This window comes from Thunnus albacares, chromosome 17 (assembly GCF_914725855.1).
Source record: "Thunnus albacares chromosome 17, fThuAlb1.1, whole genome shotgun sequence".
Lineage (NCBI taxonomy): Eukaryota > Metazoa > Chordata > Actinopteri > Scombriformes > Scombridae > Thunnus > Thunnus albacares.
In genome coordinates this window covers 10,709,546-10,726,040 of record NC_058122.1, presented here as the reverse complement: position 1 = coordinate 10,726,040, position 16,495 = coordinate 10,709,546, and the positions used below count along the sequence as shown (strand labels likewise).

Genomic DNA, 16,495 nt, shown 5'->3' with positions numbered 1-16,495 from the left:
GAACTGGTTTGAAGTCTACCAGTAGGGGTGTATGTGGGTGAGGACGCCCTGCAACCTGCAGGTCTTTGTATTTAAAATGAGTTTCATATTTTTCAAGAGACCAGCAGGCAGCCACCTCCCGTGTGTGTGTGTATGCCTTTTTATTTTCAACAGATGAAAGCAGACAGACGGACACAAGATAATTTGGTGTTCCAATAAACAACCTAAATTATTTATTAATGGGAAAGATACACTCAGGATGCAGGATTGCGTAAGAGAGACATATTTTATTTAATTATTATTGATGTATTTATTTAACTGGGACAAAACAGATAAAGATTTTAAAGGGCATCTAGCTAAAGATGATGATTTTAAAAGCCCTGGGTGGGCATGAAACAAATAAATGGATACAACAGATTCAGGATAGAAACAACAGACTGTGTGTGTGTGTGTATACAGTATATGCATTGCTTTTTGTGTGTATGTATTGTGCATGGCTGTGTAATCATTTACTGTTAGTGTGTGAGTGAATGTGTATATATACAGTACCAGTCAAAGGTTTGGACACCTTCCTATTCACTGGACTGAAAAAGTGTGTCCAAACCTTTGACTGGTACTGTAGGTGTGAATGTATGTGAGAAGTAAATTCATTTAAAACTCATTCAGTTTTCGATTGGTTACATACAAAGTTCAATACTGATACATTTTAATCCTCTACACAGTCGACTTTACCAACACACCACTGGGCACAGCAGCTCTTTTTACACACAAAAGCAAATCTTCCAGCAGACACTAACACAACAACTCACCTGTCAATCAGAGCACACTGAGATAAAAAAAACATTGACAACAGGCAACACATGATGCATCTATTCATGACAGTGTTTGAAGTTAAATCACTTTGTCATCTCTAGTTTTTTTATAGTGTGTATATATTTTTATTGTTGATAGTGTAAGAAATGTGTATATTGTACAGTAAGAATTGCACCCGTCTATAGAATGTACTGCAGTGTATTCTACAGCTCATAGAAATGCAGCAGGAAAGGTTTCAACTGGCTTTGGTGGGGGTTGGTTCAATATAGATGTATTTCGATGTGGTTATGATTTTGCAAATTGCTGCCCACATGAATACATTTTTTGAACATAAACTGAAGAGTTTTGAAGTGAGTATGCAAGCATTTGCAAAATTGGCAGCAGATCCACAGAGTTTTGTCGGTTGTTTGTATTTGAGCGAGAAAAGTATTCAGGAAATTTGAAGGCTGTAGTCATGGAATGCTTTCTGTGTGAAAGCAATGCAAAGGTTCTCACAGCTTGGTCCATAATTGTTGATGTAGTGTTGACTGTGTGAAGAGTTTTGAAGATGCGTACTCAGTATTGAACCTTGTTCCATGTAACCTATCATAGAAAAACTGTAATAGGGACGGCCCTGTACAAGACACGGCCACATCAGGGAGTTGTAGTGCATAGGCTGGCATCTTATACCACTCAAAATGAAATCTGGTTCGTTCTCAGAGAGTCAAACTGCTGTTGAACATGTTACTGCATCTAAATGTCAGTGGGCCTGATGTATAAAACCATGTAAGTTTTAGACTAAAACTTTGTTTGTGTACAAAAGCAGAATTATACGTATGCACAGCTTAATATCTCAGATTTATAAAGATGTGAGTATGCATGTTTGTACTTTATAAATGATTTTGAACTCGGTAACATGTGCATGAGCCTGATTTCCACTCTAGCTAGCCATAAATGGATGTAAACACGCACTTAATCAACCATAAACACCTCTGTCTGCTCCACCAGTCTCTCAGTAAAAAGAATGCCAAAGTAGGAGAAAAATGTCATCCAATCGGTCCTCCAGCAGCACTAAAGCACTGATTTTTTTTCACGGCTACAGCATATGACACTGTTGAACAGTTACAGTTGGCTTTTTCTTTAAAAACATGGTGAACAAAGATGTACAGAATAAAAAAGGAGAACCTTGGGTGGTCGGCCTAAACACATACAGTAATTTATTTCAGAGAATGCAGTTTTGTTTGTATACTGTTGATCTTCAGTTCCCAGCCAGCCACCAGTCACCAGACAGACTTTTTATCTGTGGCTGGTCTGCATTAGACTGCCATCCAGAGAAATAAGGACTGGATTTGACTTCAACACATACAAAAGCTAACACACACACACACAGTTGTTTAAATGATTATACACTTTTATAAGCAAGTGAATGCGGATGATCTGACAAATGATGCGTGTACACAGGCTATATGCAGATGAGAGCAGATCTAATGCCCCTTTATGCATCACACACACACACACACACACATATACAGGTGTGTCTCACATGTCGACCTAACTGAGCTGCATGGCTGAATGCACTCTGGAGCATGACAGATTGCCTTCTGAAGCTGTCTATGAGGTTGTTCCATACTTTGCGTGTATGTGTGTGTGTGTGTGTGTGTGTGTGTGTGCGCCATTATGTAACTGTTTCCTCTGTTCCTGTTGTGTTTATGAATGCAAAGATATTTTTTCCTCTCCCATACCCTAATTAGAATGATTACTTTGGCATGCAGCTACAGTAGAAGGAGGGATGAAAACACACCAAAAAAAAAAACCCCATCTCTTTCATCCTTTTTCTTTTTCTTTCAAACTATGCCATCTCTCTCTCTCTCTCGCATTCTTATGTATCTCAGTGTACTTTTCTTAGCTAGATTTCAATAATACATCAAGCTTGTGCATATTTCAGTGGCTTTGAGCAATACACTCGTGACATTCGTGCACAAACACACTCTCTTGTCTCCACATGTACAGCGTATAAGTGCTTGTGCTGCTGCGGCTGGGGGAAGCCCTCTGAAAGAAGACATGCAGGGTCTCCCCCTCCTCGTATACGTCAGCAGGCCTAATGAGAAGACTCCAGCCCCAAGAGACAGGGGGAGAGAGAAATGAGGGGTGGAATGAACGAGGAAAGGATAGTTTATATATTCATTTAACTAAGGTAGATCAGAGGACAAGGTGAGATAGAGCAGGGAGAGAACTTTGTTTTTATTCATCACTTCGGAGACATCTTTGATGTCTTTGTTGTGTTTCTGCCCTGAACATCTCAAGAGATCACTTGCCAATCAAACACTGCGGGCAGACATGATTTTTTTTTCATGAAGTTTCTCTCAAAGAAGTTTTTTTTTTTCTTTCGGTAGCCACTGCACTTTTCCATGTGTGTTGAGACATGTTTGCTATTGCTCTTCTTACTGCATTTCATCATTATGTGATGTAATTTACTCATATTAAAGGTTCACAATGTCCAAATGAATATTGAAATAGGTTTTTCTTGCTGTAATCATTCCTCCTGTTCATACAAACCATTAGAGGATCCCTTCATAATTAACTTACAGTGTAAGTCACAGGGGCTAAAATCCACAAGCATCCTTCTGTGCAAAAATGTATTTAAAAGTTTATCTAAAGCTAATATGAAGCTTCACTTGTCCAAATTGGTCAAATCAAGTAGATATCTTTCAGCGTTACAGTCTTGTCAAGAAAAGACTGTAAATGTGGCAGATATCATCATATAAGATAAACTCTTCAATGCATTTTTGCACAAAATGACTGTGTGGATACACTGTGGATTTTGGCCCCCATCACTTATATTGAAAACACAATTGAAGGGGATCTTTTAGTAGCCACTATGAATAGAAGGAATGATTACAGCGAGGAAAACGTCTTTCATTGTTCATATGGGCACCTGACGGTTGTTTTGAGACAGACTTGAAAAAGTGTGAAACTATCCTTTAATGGTGCTACAACCAAACACAATGCACCTCACATCATAATTCACATGAAGATTTACTTTTCTATTAAAGGAAAAAAAAAACTATCTAAGCTTACAATTCAGTTCCACTTTGTCAGCCGCTGTAAAATGTAATCTGTCAGTGTCTGTGTCTGATTGCATGCTCGGTTTTTTTTCAGGTTTATATATCGTTTTGAAATGATAACGCTTCACGGCTTTCTTTCTTTTTTTTTTTTTTCTCCTCCACTGTACTTCAAAAATCCCACTTAGTAGGATCAAGTGATGGTTGCTGATGAGAAGGAGATGAGAAAAGCAGGAAGAAAGGCTGGATGATGAAAGCGTGGGAGTCAAGAGTGGAGGGGAGGACGAGGGATGATGGGATGGGATGGGGGGATGGGGAAGTGGTTGGGACAGCCGGGGAATGGAAGACAGAGAGCGCAGGAGGAGTATTGATTATCTGTGGGATGCACACACATTCCTATTGATTTAGACTGGTGGCAATACGTATTGTATAAATGAATTAAATACAGTGAGTGAAGAGAGATGTTTTCTTCCCTGGAGATAGAACACAGTTGTTTTTTTTTCCCCCTTGAGGGATTTGGGGGTAAATGTATCGTGAATTGTTTTAAAATCAACATTATGTCGCCAGTTCAGGAGCAGCTTTGTTTTGCTTAAAAAATCTCATATTTACTGCTGAGAGTTTGTAGAGAAAATGATTTGGTTAGAGATGCCTTGAGCGAATTCAAACCAGGCTCTCAGGCATTGTACACACAGCTTAGAGCAGAGTGAAACTGGAGCCAACATTAGGACAAGCCTCATGGGAGCCATTTTGGGTCCAAGACTACGGTAATGAGGATATGAGCTCCAACCCTGTACATGATGGATTTGAGACAGACAGACAGGTGGGAGAGAGAAAGACAGTTGTCAGAGGGGTGTGTGCTGCTGAGTTTGATCTGTCAGCACACTGCCTGCTTTTGCTCACAGCTGAGAATGAATGGACACACACGCACGCACAAATGTAGAGCATTTTCCTCCAAGTCTTCATGATTGATATTAAGATAATGTAGTGTCCCATTCCACAGACAGATAACAGGAAAGGGTGATTCAGCAAGACTATGGACTTGAGCAAACCCTTCAATGTCTGTATTCATCACTGCCACATGAAATAAAATTATCCACAGTTTTGGGACCCCCCCCCCCTTTTAGGAAACCATAAACCATGAATAACATTGGGATGTGTGAATAGATGGCCTATAAGCTACAAAATGTAAACTCTCCTCATTTCTAACAACTACAGATTAGACAAAGTTCATCATTTTTGAATAAAACCTCAAGGGTGTCTCCATTGTCCCTTCAGTTTCACTACTTCAAATGACTCCTTAATTGGCTTTCAGGGACACGGTTCCACTGCCAAGGGTCTTGGAGAAGAACATGAACCCTTTGGCAAATTATTATTTTGATCAGCGTAGCCTTGTGCAACGAGAAGGTTGGCAGCGGCTTCGCATCCGTGTGCCCAGCATTTGTTTAGTTTGTTCCAGTGTAGCTGATGCTTCAGAGTGATCTGTGAGCCGTAAGGCAGTGCTGCTCAATGAAAGACAGTCACTGGCAGTGTTTTTACAACAAACCATATTTTAACATTACAATATTTAAAGAGTGTGTTTGTACAAAGGTTGGTTAAACATTTTCTCACCCAGCTGAGAGTCTGTCATCTGCTCTGGTTATTGTGGATTCAATGGATAGACGGTCGTGACCTTTTCGGGGTCTTGACTAAGTCTGGTTAACTGGTTGGTTGAAAAATTACTGCACTGCATGCATCATTGCAGTACACAGCTTTTATTATTTCCCTCAGTTTGTTAAGCACAGTTTAATGCCAATCTGGTTGCAGATTGACATGAATCAGTTTATCATTTTAAGTCAGTTGTACATTAAAATGAACCAATATCCCCCTAGTCAAAATGCCATAGTTGTGAGGTGATATGAACAACTAACCTAGAAAGAGTAAGTGGGCTTCATGTAAACATGAGGAGAGGGACAACAGGATCAGGAAGTGTGTAGATTATACGTTTCATATCAGTTTGCATGTATACACACAGAGATTAAAGGATTACGTCAGGTTGTTGGGGAGACTGGTTTGCTGGTCTACTTCCTCATTATGTGATATGAGCAAAGGAACAAAACAATCCAGTAGATTGCTCCCCGCCCTGAGTGTAGTTTATATGAACTCTTTTGCATAATGTATAAGAAGATTGACCTTGTAATTAAATTTGAGAGCTTAGGATAATATTTGTTTGTCTGCTTTAATTTATGAATAAGAATAAAAATATTTTAAAGACTCCAGCTTTATCCTAAAAAAACTTTGGTAGGCTAGCCAATGTGTTCACCACTATTTCAGATGAATATGTACCACTGCTCCGCCGCTTTACTTTCCAGTAGGAACAAAAGCAGTCAAAGCAATTTTATTGTTTATTTTTTTCTGTGTTGGTGTGGAGTGTGAAAGTGAATGATCTACTGGGGGCACATGCATGACTTTCTGTCTTTGTTTCCCTCAAAAATCTGGCACAAACTCAGTGTGTGTACATCTGTATGACATGCAGCTTTTGCTGTGGCCACGTCTCACTGGTCAGATCTAAATGACCCCTGAGGAGTTTGAGGGGAGCTTTGAATCCTTTTCACTCTGCCCATCCTGATGTCAATTACTGTTGGGTTTCGGCAGGGTTTACCAGCATGGGCCCTGACAGTAGGGCAAACCAAATGTACAACACTAAACTAGAACTCTGTTCAACACTGTCTCCTTCAATGTGTGATTTTCCCCTTCTCTCTATCTCCATCTCTCCTATTCTCTTTCCCCCCACTTCATCGAAGTAAAACGCTCTTCATTAAATATAGTGTATGTATTTGTGATTGATCATCCAGGCAGCATGGGAGTTTAAATTGATTGTCAAATCAAATTGCCAATAAAGACGTTGACGCGGCACAGAAGCAGCAGTGGCCTGATTGAACACAGGCGCTGAACCGTGACAAATATGCCGGGCAGAATATGGAAGATAAAGTTGATCATGAGTAAATGCATAAACAAACCATTTTAAAAAGCCACTGTTTCATTTTCCCATTATTTAAGCTTCAATTTCATATGTGAAGCGAAGCAGGAAAAAAATCATTTTCTCAGCACGTACTGGACGTATTTCTCTAATGGTTTTTAATGTAGTTTACAATATATAAAAACTAATGTAACATTTAAGATTAATACAACATTCAACATTAATGCCAGTGCAGTTATCTTTTAGCTAGCTAACATTAGAAACTTAATCGCTGGATCTGCTCCGGAGGGATAAGATTCAGAACGGATCCGCAAAATGGGATTGACTGTGCAGATCCAGACCAGATACAAGTAACCTGTTACCAGTAAAATAAAGACTTCACTGTACTAGTTTCTTTACTTTTCTTTACTGTACTGGTTTCTAGCTTCTTTGGCCCTAATCCTGTGGAGATCTGACATCACAAATGATTTTAATTGCCTAAATCAGATGTTACAGAACATATCTAACCAACTCCGCTCTGACACAAAAATAATTTGCTTATATAACTCTTTGAAACTTTTTTTTATTTTTATTGGACCTAATGGACAAAAATGATAATATAAAGAATGATTTCAAGTGCTTGTGATGCTCAGTAAAAAAAAAAAAAAATCATCCTTTTACAGCTGTTTATGTTAGCTTAAACTTTGGGGAAGAAGTCTTTCAGGGCCAGTGAGCGTCACCTGACCTGCAATACCTACTGTGGCCACAACGCCCGAACTGCCTTGCACACCAGCTTTCAGTCATAACTTCTTGTTTTCTGATGATGAGATGAGATGAGGTGGTAAACATCATCTATTGAGACCAACAGTTACTTATTAGCCTTTGGATAAATATATTTTTTTGTGAAAACATACTGTAGGAGATACAGACCCACTTAACCTCCCTCAATTTAGCTTCCTGTTTATACTGCAGTGCTTCTACAGCATTTTATTTGACTGCAAATTAGAGGAATATCATAGAATATTTGTGTAATAAGAGGAGAAAATAACAGCCTAACCAGTTTTGTTTAAATAATAATAATAATACCTTGTGTTTCTGCCTCTTATTCCCAGGGACTGTACAGGCTAATATATATTTCATTCCGTTTTCATTATCTGCTGCTGACTGCATGGTGATGCATGAAACCCCGCATGCGTGCGCGCCAGCCTGGCTCTTTCTTGCATTTTTTGGTGTATGTGTGTGTGTATGTGTGTGTGTGTGTGTGTGTGTGTGTGTTTGTATGTGTGTGTGTGTCTGTGTGTGTGTCTCCTGCTGTGCGCTACGTCTCCATAACCGGGCATCACGTCACGTGTCAGGGCTCCCGGGTCTTGGGCCAAGTTTTTCCTTGTCAGATCATCCACGGAGCTTCAGCACAGCAACCCACACAGCCCGAGCCTCCCGCGCGCATCTCCGCTCCACGCTGCGTAACCAACACCTCAGCGAGGATGGACGGATGGATGGATGCATGGATGTGGATAGACGTTCCCGTTTCACCCAAAGCGCAAACCAAGACCACTTCAAGAGATTATTTGATTACTTCCAGTGATTTTTAACGGCTCTCGGATTACCTTTGATCTTTTTTTTTTTTTTAAGCAAAAGAAGTAAGGATATCTTTTTTTTTGGACAGAGAGGGAAGAAAGAAAGGAAAGCTCCGGGTTGCTGAGAAAGGCTGGGTGCGCTAGAAACACGGAAAGTCACGGATCATGCTTATGGGAACTTCCGATTCCGTCTCGATAAGGTATATTTGAAAAGAATAAAGTTTTTTCTGTTTGTTAGTAACCTACTGTTATGTTTTAATATATATTGAGTCCATGCGTCCACTTTTAATGACAACAAAAGAAAAAAAAAACCACAGGTGACCGGCGCTTAATTCCTTCAGGCGGTATTTATTTCCTCTGACACCGTTTGAAAATATATGTAAGTAGTTTTCAACATCTATTCAATGGAGAGCATGTTTAATATTTTGCCTCATTGTCAGACAATCCCTTCAGGAGAGCATACAACTGCCTCAAGCGTCAGATGCGCTTTTCTCATATAACGGCAAACGAGGGACAACAAAGCCCATTAAAAAAAGCCCTTAAAAAGAAAAAAAGTCTGTTAGCTGGATATTAATGACTAATGTTTTGTTCTCGATGTTATTCTACTTATTCTAATAATCAGGATTAGTGTGACATTTGTTTTTTTTTCTTTTTTTCTTTTTTTTTTTCTTTTTGCGCATTCCCTGCCCACCAGTGCGTGGTGTGGGCTAAAAACCTCCAGTAGACCAGAGACAGAGCAGTCCATCTGTTCAATCACATAGCAACAGGAAGAGAGAGGGAGACAGAGAGAGAGAGAAAAAAATCCCTACTATTCCCACAATATCACAATATGATTCTATGGCACCCATATAGTTGATAGTTACCTTAATGCATGTTGTTTTCCTACCTGTAGGGTGTCACTGAAACAGCAAAGCATTATCTGTCTCAATGGTGATCTTAATTTATCTCCTGTATCATATTAATTAGATTTGTGTGATATTCCCTGTCACTTTTTTTGTGTGATCATTTTATTGTCTACTAAAGGAATAGTTCATTTCTAAGTGGAGACAGAGAAAGAGGGACTGTTTGAACTGATAAAGAGCTTTGTGAAATGAATGCTCGTTGAAAGCCTCGAGCGCTGCCAGGTTAGTAAACGGATATTGAAAATCTGTGTCTAGATTGATTGGAAGCAAGTACTGTTACTGCTGAGGGATTGGAGGAGGGAACGGCCTGACTGTTTTTTTGGCTCACTGTGTGATTTTTCTCCAGTTGCTCCTTTGCCTAAGTTGATCTCTGTCTTTCACCGTCTTTCTGTCACTGTTTCTCTGCATCTTTGTCCTCTCCAGCGTCTCTATCTCTGTCGCTCTCGTCACACCGTCTTCCGTCTTTTCTACCCCTCCTTCTCTCCACCTCTCTCTAACCCCTCTCCTTATGACCTCCCTTCAGAGTGGCTCTGCCTGATGCTCTATCATGACTGATGGCGAGGGGAGAGCGCGCTTTCAGTACGCAGAGTGCCCGGAGGGGCAGGAACAGGAGGAGGTGCTGGAGGAGGTGAGGCTCGCTATACCTACGGCTTACCGGAATGACGCCCCGGGCCCTGATGTTGACCCCGGAGGAGGCCGTGATCAGGAAGAAGAGGAGAAGGAGGTGGAGAGGAGAAGGAAGAGCAGTAGAGGAGGAGGTGAAGCTGAATGGAGTCCTGAGGTTCAGGAGCATGTGGAGCAGGAACCGGAGCTGGAAGTGGAAGTTGGACCAACACTGGGAGTTCGCATCACGGCTCCCATCCGCGATCCAGACTGTGTCTCCGAGGAGGAGGAGCAGCAGCCGTACCCAGTCCTGGCCCCCGTGGCCTTCTTCTGCTTAAAGCAAACAACAAGGCCTCGCAACTGGTGTCTTCGCGTCGTCTGTAATCCATATCCTTTCATATGCTGGAAACCTAAGTCTGTCTGACACCTGGTAAGACCAAATATGTCCTCAGTCCTGTAGGTGTGGTCATCGCCAGGCTTACATGTGTCCCTTGATTAAGAGGTATGTGATTCATACAACCAAAACACACAGCAAAACATGATGATGTAGCCAGTTGGTGCAAATGATGGCTTCCTAAAAGCTTTACGCATGCCATGGGAATGTATCAACTTGTCTGTGAATGTTTCTATGAGACTAAACAAGCACCAGTGTGGGGCTCCACCCTGGTGAAATCTGACAGGTCATTTGTCCAACTACTGGGGTTGAATTTCCCCACACTGTCATCATTTTACACACAAGTGCCATGTGTACATGTATGAATAACTGGTCAGGGTCCAGTTGCCATGAGTGCATCTTCATTGGGAGAATAATAGATGTTTCTTCTACTGAATTTCTGTTCTGCACTGGTTTGAGATTAGAGTGGTTTGTTGTTTTAATCCTTCCCCAATGGAAGCAATCTGGTTTGTGTTCTGCCGTATATGGCTAAAAGATAATTTGGTCACTGGTATGGCTGAGTTTAAGAAGCAGTGTGGCCTTTAACAGGGGTTGATTGAACCAAAGTTTGCTTTGCTTGTGCAAATTTGACCACTGAAGTGTTTTTCTACTGTGTTTTCTGGCAACCTCCACTAATGGACAAGTTTCCTAAGTGTTCATTGCCTGTAGGCGCATAAATAAATGTATAAGTCTGGCAAATGTATGCATTGAGGCATCATCAGTAGAAGAGCAAAGTGAGAGACCAGCCTGTAGGGAATCCCAACACTGACTGGCTTTCACATTATTGCATCATGCTCTTTTCTGGTCACCTATGAAAACATCTTTCCACTGATTGTGCATCTGATTTGTCTCGGCTTGCCTTCGTTCTAATGTTGGTACACTAGATCTCGGTGTATCTTGGGTGCACAGGTGTATATTTGAAGCACTGGAGCTGTGTTTTTTTTGGTGTTTTTTTGGATCAAATACTTCCCCCGTACGTCTGAAGATGCACATCATGAATCAGTTGTGACTGTACAAGTTAAATATACACTTGCCTCTTAAGTTTTTCTCTTAGGTCACAGTATCCCTCTGCAAACATTGTCTGGCAGCCATTTTGTGCTAAAATTCATTCATTTGAATTTAACGTCAGGAAGCCATACAGTCCAAGTGAAATCAGTTTGTAGCTGCTCATGTCTGTTTTAGTATCCATTATTACCCCTCAAGTGAACATCCTGCCTGGATAATTTTCATCTGTGGGATGTTTGAGCACACTGGAGCAGAGACAAAAAAAGAACATAATGTGCATTCATTCCAAGCACTATGAGAAAAAAAAAACAACTTGAAGATGAACCACTGCAAATTATTTTCCTTCCTGATGTGATTAAGTGGGTGGTGGTGTAAAAACAAAATCAGGACCTGAGTCATATTCATTTGCATTCACATTTCTGTGTTCCTTGAATCTAATCTTCAAGGTACTGATATCATAAAACATGAAATGAAATTATAAAATAATTATTCTTTCTTTATTTTGTGACGGTACCGCATGATCTTTTAATATATTGTGTGTGTGTGTGTGTGTGTGTGTGTGTGTATGGTTGGTGGTTTGTCTGAATGGGTCACTGCACGACAGCTGACCTTCCTTTGGCGACCTTCCTTCCAGCCAGGGTTGGGCATGGGTCGGAGGCTGCTCGGCTTTCCTTATGATGGGAAATGATAGTGACATTTAAACGTCATTTAAGCGTGTTTGTGAAAAGAGAGCTTGAGAGACAGAAAACAAGAATGAAAGAAGTAGAGAGCGAAAGGGAGAGACAACCAAATGGAAAGCAAACAAGAGAGAAAGAGAGTGGAGTGCATGGACAGAAAGACTTATTTGGTAATTATTTTATGTAATTGTCTGGTTTAGCAGTGACGTGTACTAGTGGAAGTACACAGTTTTTGTTGTTAGTGTGCAGTCCCCTTTGATATGTTGGGTCTAGGGGTGTAACGGTTCTCAAACCACGACACACATGTCCATGGTCTCAAGACACAGATCCGTCCCCCCTCCCCCAACCTACACCAACTCGATGCCACCGCTGCAGCCTGTTGCAGCCTCATTACGTTACTAATATAACAAAACTCGCACATGGTGATAGTCAAATGACTCGTTTCACAATCAGAATTTCATCCAATCAGTCCGATAACATTTGGAAAGTCTAAAAGCCACATGATTAAATTATTTTATCCCCATTCAAATTAGCAGAGGGTTAACCGGTACTTAGCTGGCTTGACCGGCAGAAGTCTCGGATGTGGATTACTATAATTTCTGGTAATGAAGTAACAAAAAATCAACAGCAAATGGAAGCAGATCAGAAAACAAGGAGGCTTTGTACTAAAATATGAGCAAATGTACTTATCAAACAGAGAGAATTAGAAATAAATGATATCTAATATAAGCCTGCTTCTAATAAAGGTTTGGTACCCTCTGCAGCTGCGGTAAATAAAAGCCCCGACCACTATTGGAGAAAATACGGTGTTTATATAGTTAATACGTAGACTGTTCTTCAGAGAAGTGTTTTTTATTTATTTATTTTTGTTTTCTTAGTTAATATGTAGACTGGTCTTCAGCAAAATGTATTTATTTTTGTTTACTTAGTTAATTTATGTGAAGTTAATTTATAAAGTTAATGTACCTGCATAGTGTTCTTGATATTCCAAATTGAAGTTGATTTAACAAAACCCAGAATTTTTTTCCCTGTTTTTTTCTCTTATCCCCCTCCCCCAACCCCACCCACCCACCCAAAAAAAAAATTGAAGACTGAATTGAAGCGTGGATTTGGAGAATTAATACACCCCTAGTTGGGTCATATACTAAATGGTGATCACATGTTGTATATGTGTGCATAACTGACCTGACACAGTATTGGGAAGGTTGGGGTAGATCAGAGACTACATTAAGAATTCCTTGTTGATAGTTGTGGCTCGGAAAACAGGGAAGTTCCCTTCCATCATCAATTTCCCAGGACAGCTTTACCATAAAGCAAATCCCATGTCAGTCCCATGTTTATCTTGTTTTAGAGTTTGAGATGTGGACTTGGACATTCATGCAAACCATCATCTACCTCATCAAGTGTCAGTAATATAAAGCATCCCTGCCATCTCTAAGGTTTCTGTGCTTTAGATATCATCGGACTCTGACCTCGCTGGAGGGAGAATTGCCAACAGAGAATTCCCCTTTGGGGATTAATATCACAGTGTTATATCCATACTGCTCGCTGTCGGCGCCAAATAACCCTGCCATAAAAACGAAAGGCATGTTGTGCTCTTTTACAGAACAGGGGTATACTTGGTGAAATTAAGACATTACATAATTGATGAAGACTGCCCCTGTAGTATGAGCGGTTGTATCTAAAATTGGTTAGAAAATCATTTTTGGGGGATTGAATTGGCAGACCTGTGCAGCAATTTGGAAATCATACAAAAGCACATCATGTTGGCTGTTTTTAAATGAATTCAGCATAAATTGGCAGGGCTTCCATCCAAGTGTTTGGTTGGGTACGGATGCCATTTCTTCTTATGCTGGTGTTTAATAAAAGAAAGGTGTATTGAGATATTTCAATGTTGCGTACGTGTATATGCATGCAAATTAAGTCACATCAATAGACAACACAGGAATTTCATTTGAGATAAGAACAAATTAGAGCGAGCAAAGGAGGTAGACAGGAGAGAGGGAAAATTTTAAAAGCAACAATTATTCAGTTAGACATATAGACATAAACACATGGCTTGGCCTGCTGTTTGACAGATGTTACATTACAGTATGTCTGTTTTGTTTAATTGCGAAGCGTGTTGCACGCTGCAGCGTCTGCAGATGTAGCCTACTACTATGAAACAGATGCCTTTATGGTCAGTGCATGTTCTTTTTCTCCTGCTTGTGTCCTGATCACATTTCGGATTTCCAGCTGATTGCTGATGATATGTGTTGTTGTTTGGCGACAGTGAGGACTGTTTGTACCAAGAGAGCTAATGAATGAGACACACACTGTTACATGCCTAGCATTGCATTCTGACTGCTTGTTTAAGACTGGAACCAGGTTATATCCTAAGAGTTGATCTGACTGGACAGCTCTCTGTGTTTTATTCCTTATTGTGTGTGAGTATGTGGGTATGTGTGTGTGTGTGTGTGTGTGTGGACAGGATCCACTGGGTAAGCAGTGCAGAGTTGGTGGTCCACAGTGGGCTATGTAAATATTATTCGCAGCATAAATGTTCTGCCACTCAACCACACGAAAGCATGCACACATTGGTTAAATTCAGAGTCTGGAGAGGACAAGAAACAAAGAGATAAAGAGAGTAAACTAAATTTCAGGGAAAACATCTTTTTTTAAAGCCATACCTTTTGCCAGAGGTCGAACAAACCGACAATGACACTATTACACGATTAAAAATCCAGATTCATACAATAAAAACAGGTCAATAGCTGCTCACAATTAACATAACAGCATTTCAGCACAACAGCAATTCTCATTCGTCATGTTTATGATGCTCATCATCGATGATTGACTGACCTGCTCTTTTGTCTTGTACATTAACGTGTGAGGATATCCAGAAAAATGCACGTCTTTGCTCAAGCTGCAATCACAGCAGTTAACTGATTTTTAATACAATATTCACTCGTCCACCATACAGTGTGGCTTTACATTGACCAACTTAAAATATCTTCAATCTTCTAAACAAGAAAGTCTTACACAGGGTCCAAGTTGAGGTACTCTGCTATTGATGTTTTCAACTTGCTCTGAAATTGAAGATTTGATTGTCAACTACTGAAAAACAATTTATTTTCTTGGGAGATTTCATAGTTTGTCTCTCAGGTTTGATTTATGCTTCATTATCAAATCATTTAATAAACCACAAAGTAGTGGAATAGGGCTGTTTTTCAAAAGGCTCCTTGTCTCAGCTGTCTGTAACCTGGACAAACTTTTGAGATGACTGCATCAGATTATCTTAAGTAAATTTCATGTCTACTAAAGTCTTGAGCTAAAAAAAAAATCTCCAGTAATCAAATAGTTTATTTACAATTTTGAAAATCAATGATTTGTTTAATTTATCTTGCAGGGAAAATGATGAAAAATGGTTGGTTCCAGCCTCTCAAATGTGAAGCTTATATGACAGTAACTGTTGTTCACCAAAAAAGGACATCATGTACTGTAGGGCTCTATAAAGTTCACCACTTGACCATTTCTCTACAATGAATTGATTAATAGACATGTATTGTATGTGAGTATTGAATAGATTAATAAATAATGGAAATAATTGTTAGTTTACTACTTGCATGAATGGAAAACAAGGGTTGGATGTAAAACTGAAAACCTCTGGAAGGTTTGAAGTACATTTGGCAATTTATAGTCCACAGGCTGAAACATGCAAAACCAGCGGTGTGTGGTCCTCAAAGAATATTGTAGGAAGGAATGTGTCCAGTAGATAATACAGTGTAATCAGTTATACCTGACTAGACTTTTCCAGTGCAAAATATCTCCTGTGACACTGTCACAAGACTGAATGTTTAGGAGTCGCTGGTTGTGATAGAATAACAAGCTGAATCAGACTGATTAGATCAGAATCGAGGGCCAGACAAGGTTAATCCATTACAGATGAGTGGATTCATCATGCTATCTGTCTCCATTAGTCATACTCTAAACATGTTGAGAGGGCCTCTTGCACTTCCTCCATAAATGAATACAGATGAGGCTACACGAAGAAGCATTTGGCGGGTTGGACTATCAATCGGTTTTATAATATCAGAACCAGATTTAAAGCTGTGTCAGGCAGGGGGAAAACTGATCCGAGTTAAAATCTCCAGCCTGAAGAATCTCGTTAAAATGTAGCTTGGATAAGTGTCGACTTGAGGATGATAAGAGGCCTCAGTGTTTGCTGAGGGGCGTCTGTTACAACCTACAGCAGTGATAAAATGACCCCTAATCAGCTCCATCTTCAGGAGCAAGAAGTTTGAGTTGTCACCTTTCGCTCCAGCTGCGATGTTATTTCAAGGGTTTTGTTCTTTTTGTCTGTAGTGTGTGTGTGTGAGTGTGTGTGTTTGGGTTTTTGTCTTAAAATGACTTCATCTCTGCAGTGTGAGGGATAAAGAGAGTCAGCCTCGATGTCAGCAGGTTGTCTTTCTCTTACTGCCACTCAGACAGACATCCTCAGGTGTGTGTGTGTGCATCTCTCCCTCTCCACCGGTCTATTTGTACTGAGCA

The 16,495-nt window shown here is 40.2% G+C and overlaps 1 protein-coding gene across 5 annotated transcripts in view; it reads left to right on the top strand.

The window, feature by feature from the left end:
* The window catches only part of cacna1ha (calcium channel, voltage-dependent, T type, alpha 1H subunit a), a 170,202-nt gene that overhangs the window by 42,472 nt on the left and 111,235 nt on the right, over positions 1-16,495 (top strand). For 4 of the 5 annotated variants that reach the window (XM_044331855.1, XM_044331854.1, XM_044331853.1 and 1 more), the window contains one exon: positions 9,771-10,237. In XM_044331855.1, the coding sequence (XP_044187790.1) occupies positions 9,795-10,237 (443 nt within the window). In that variant the 5' untranslated portion in view covers positions 9,771-9,794. Of the gene's footprint in view, positions 1-8,079; positions 8,546-9,770; positions 10,238-16,495 lie in introns of those variants that run through there. The other variant, XM_044331857.1, reaches the window with a different exon arrangement.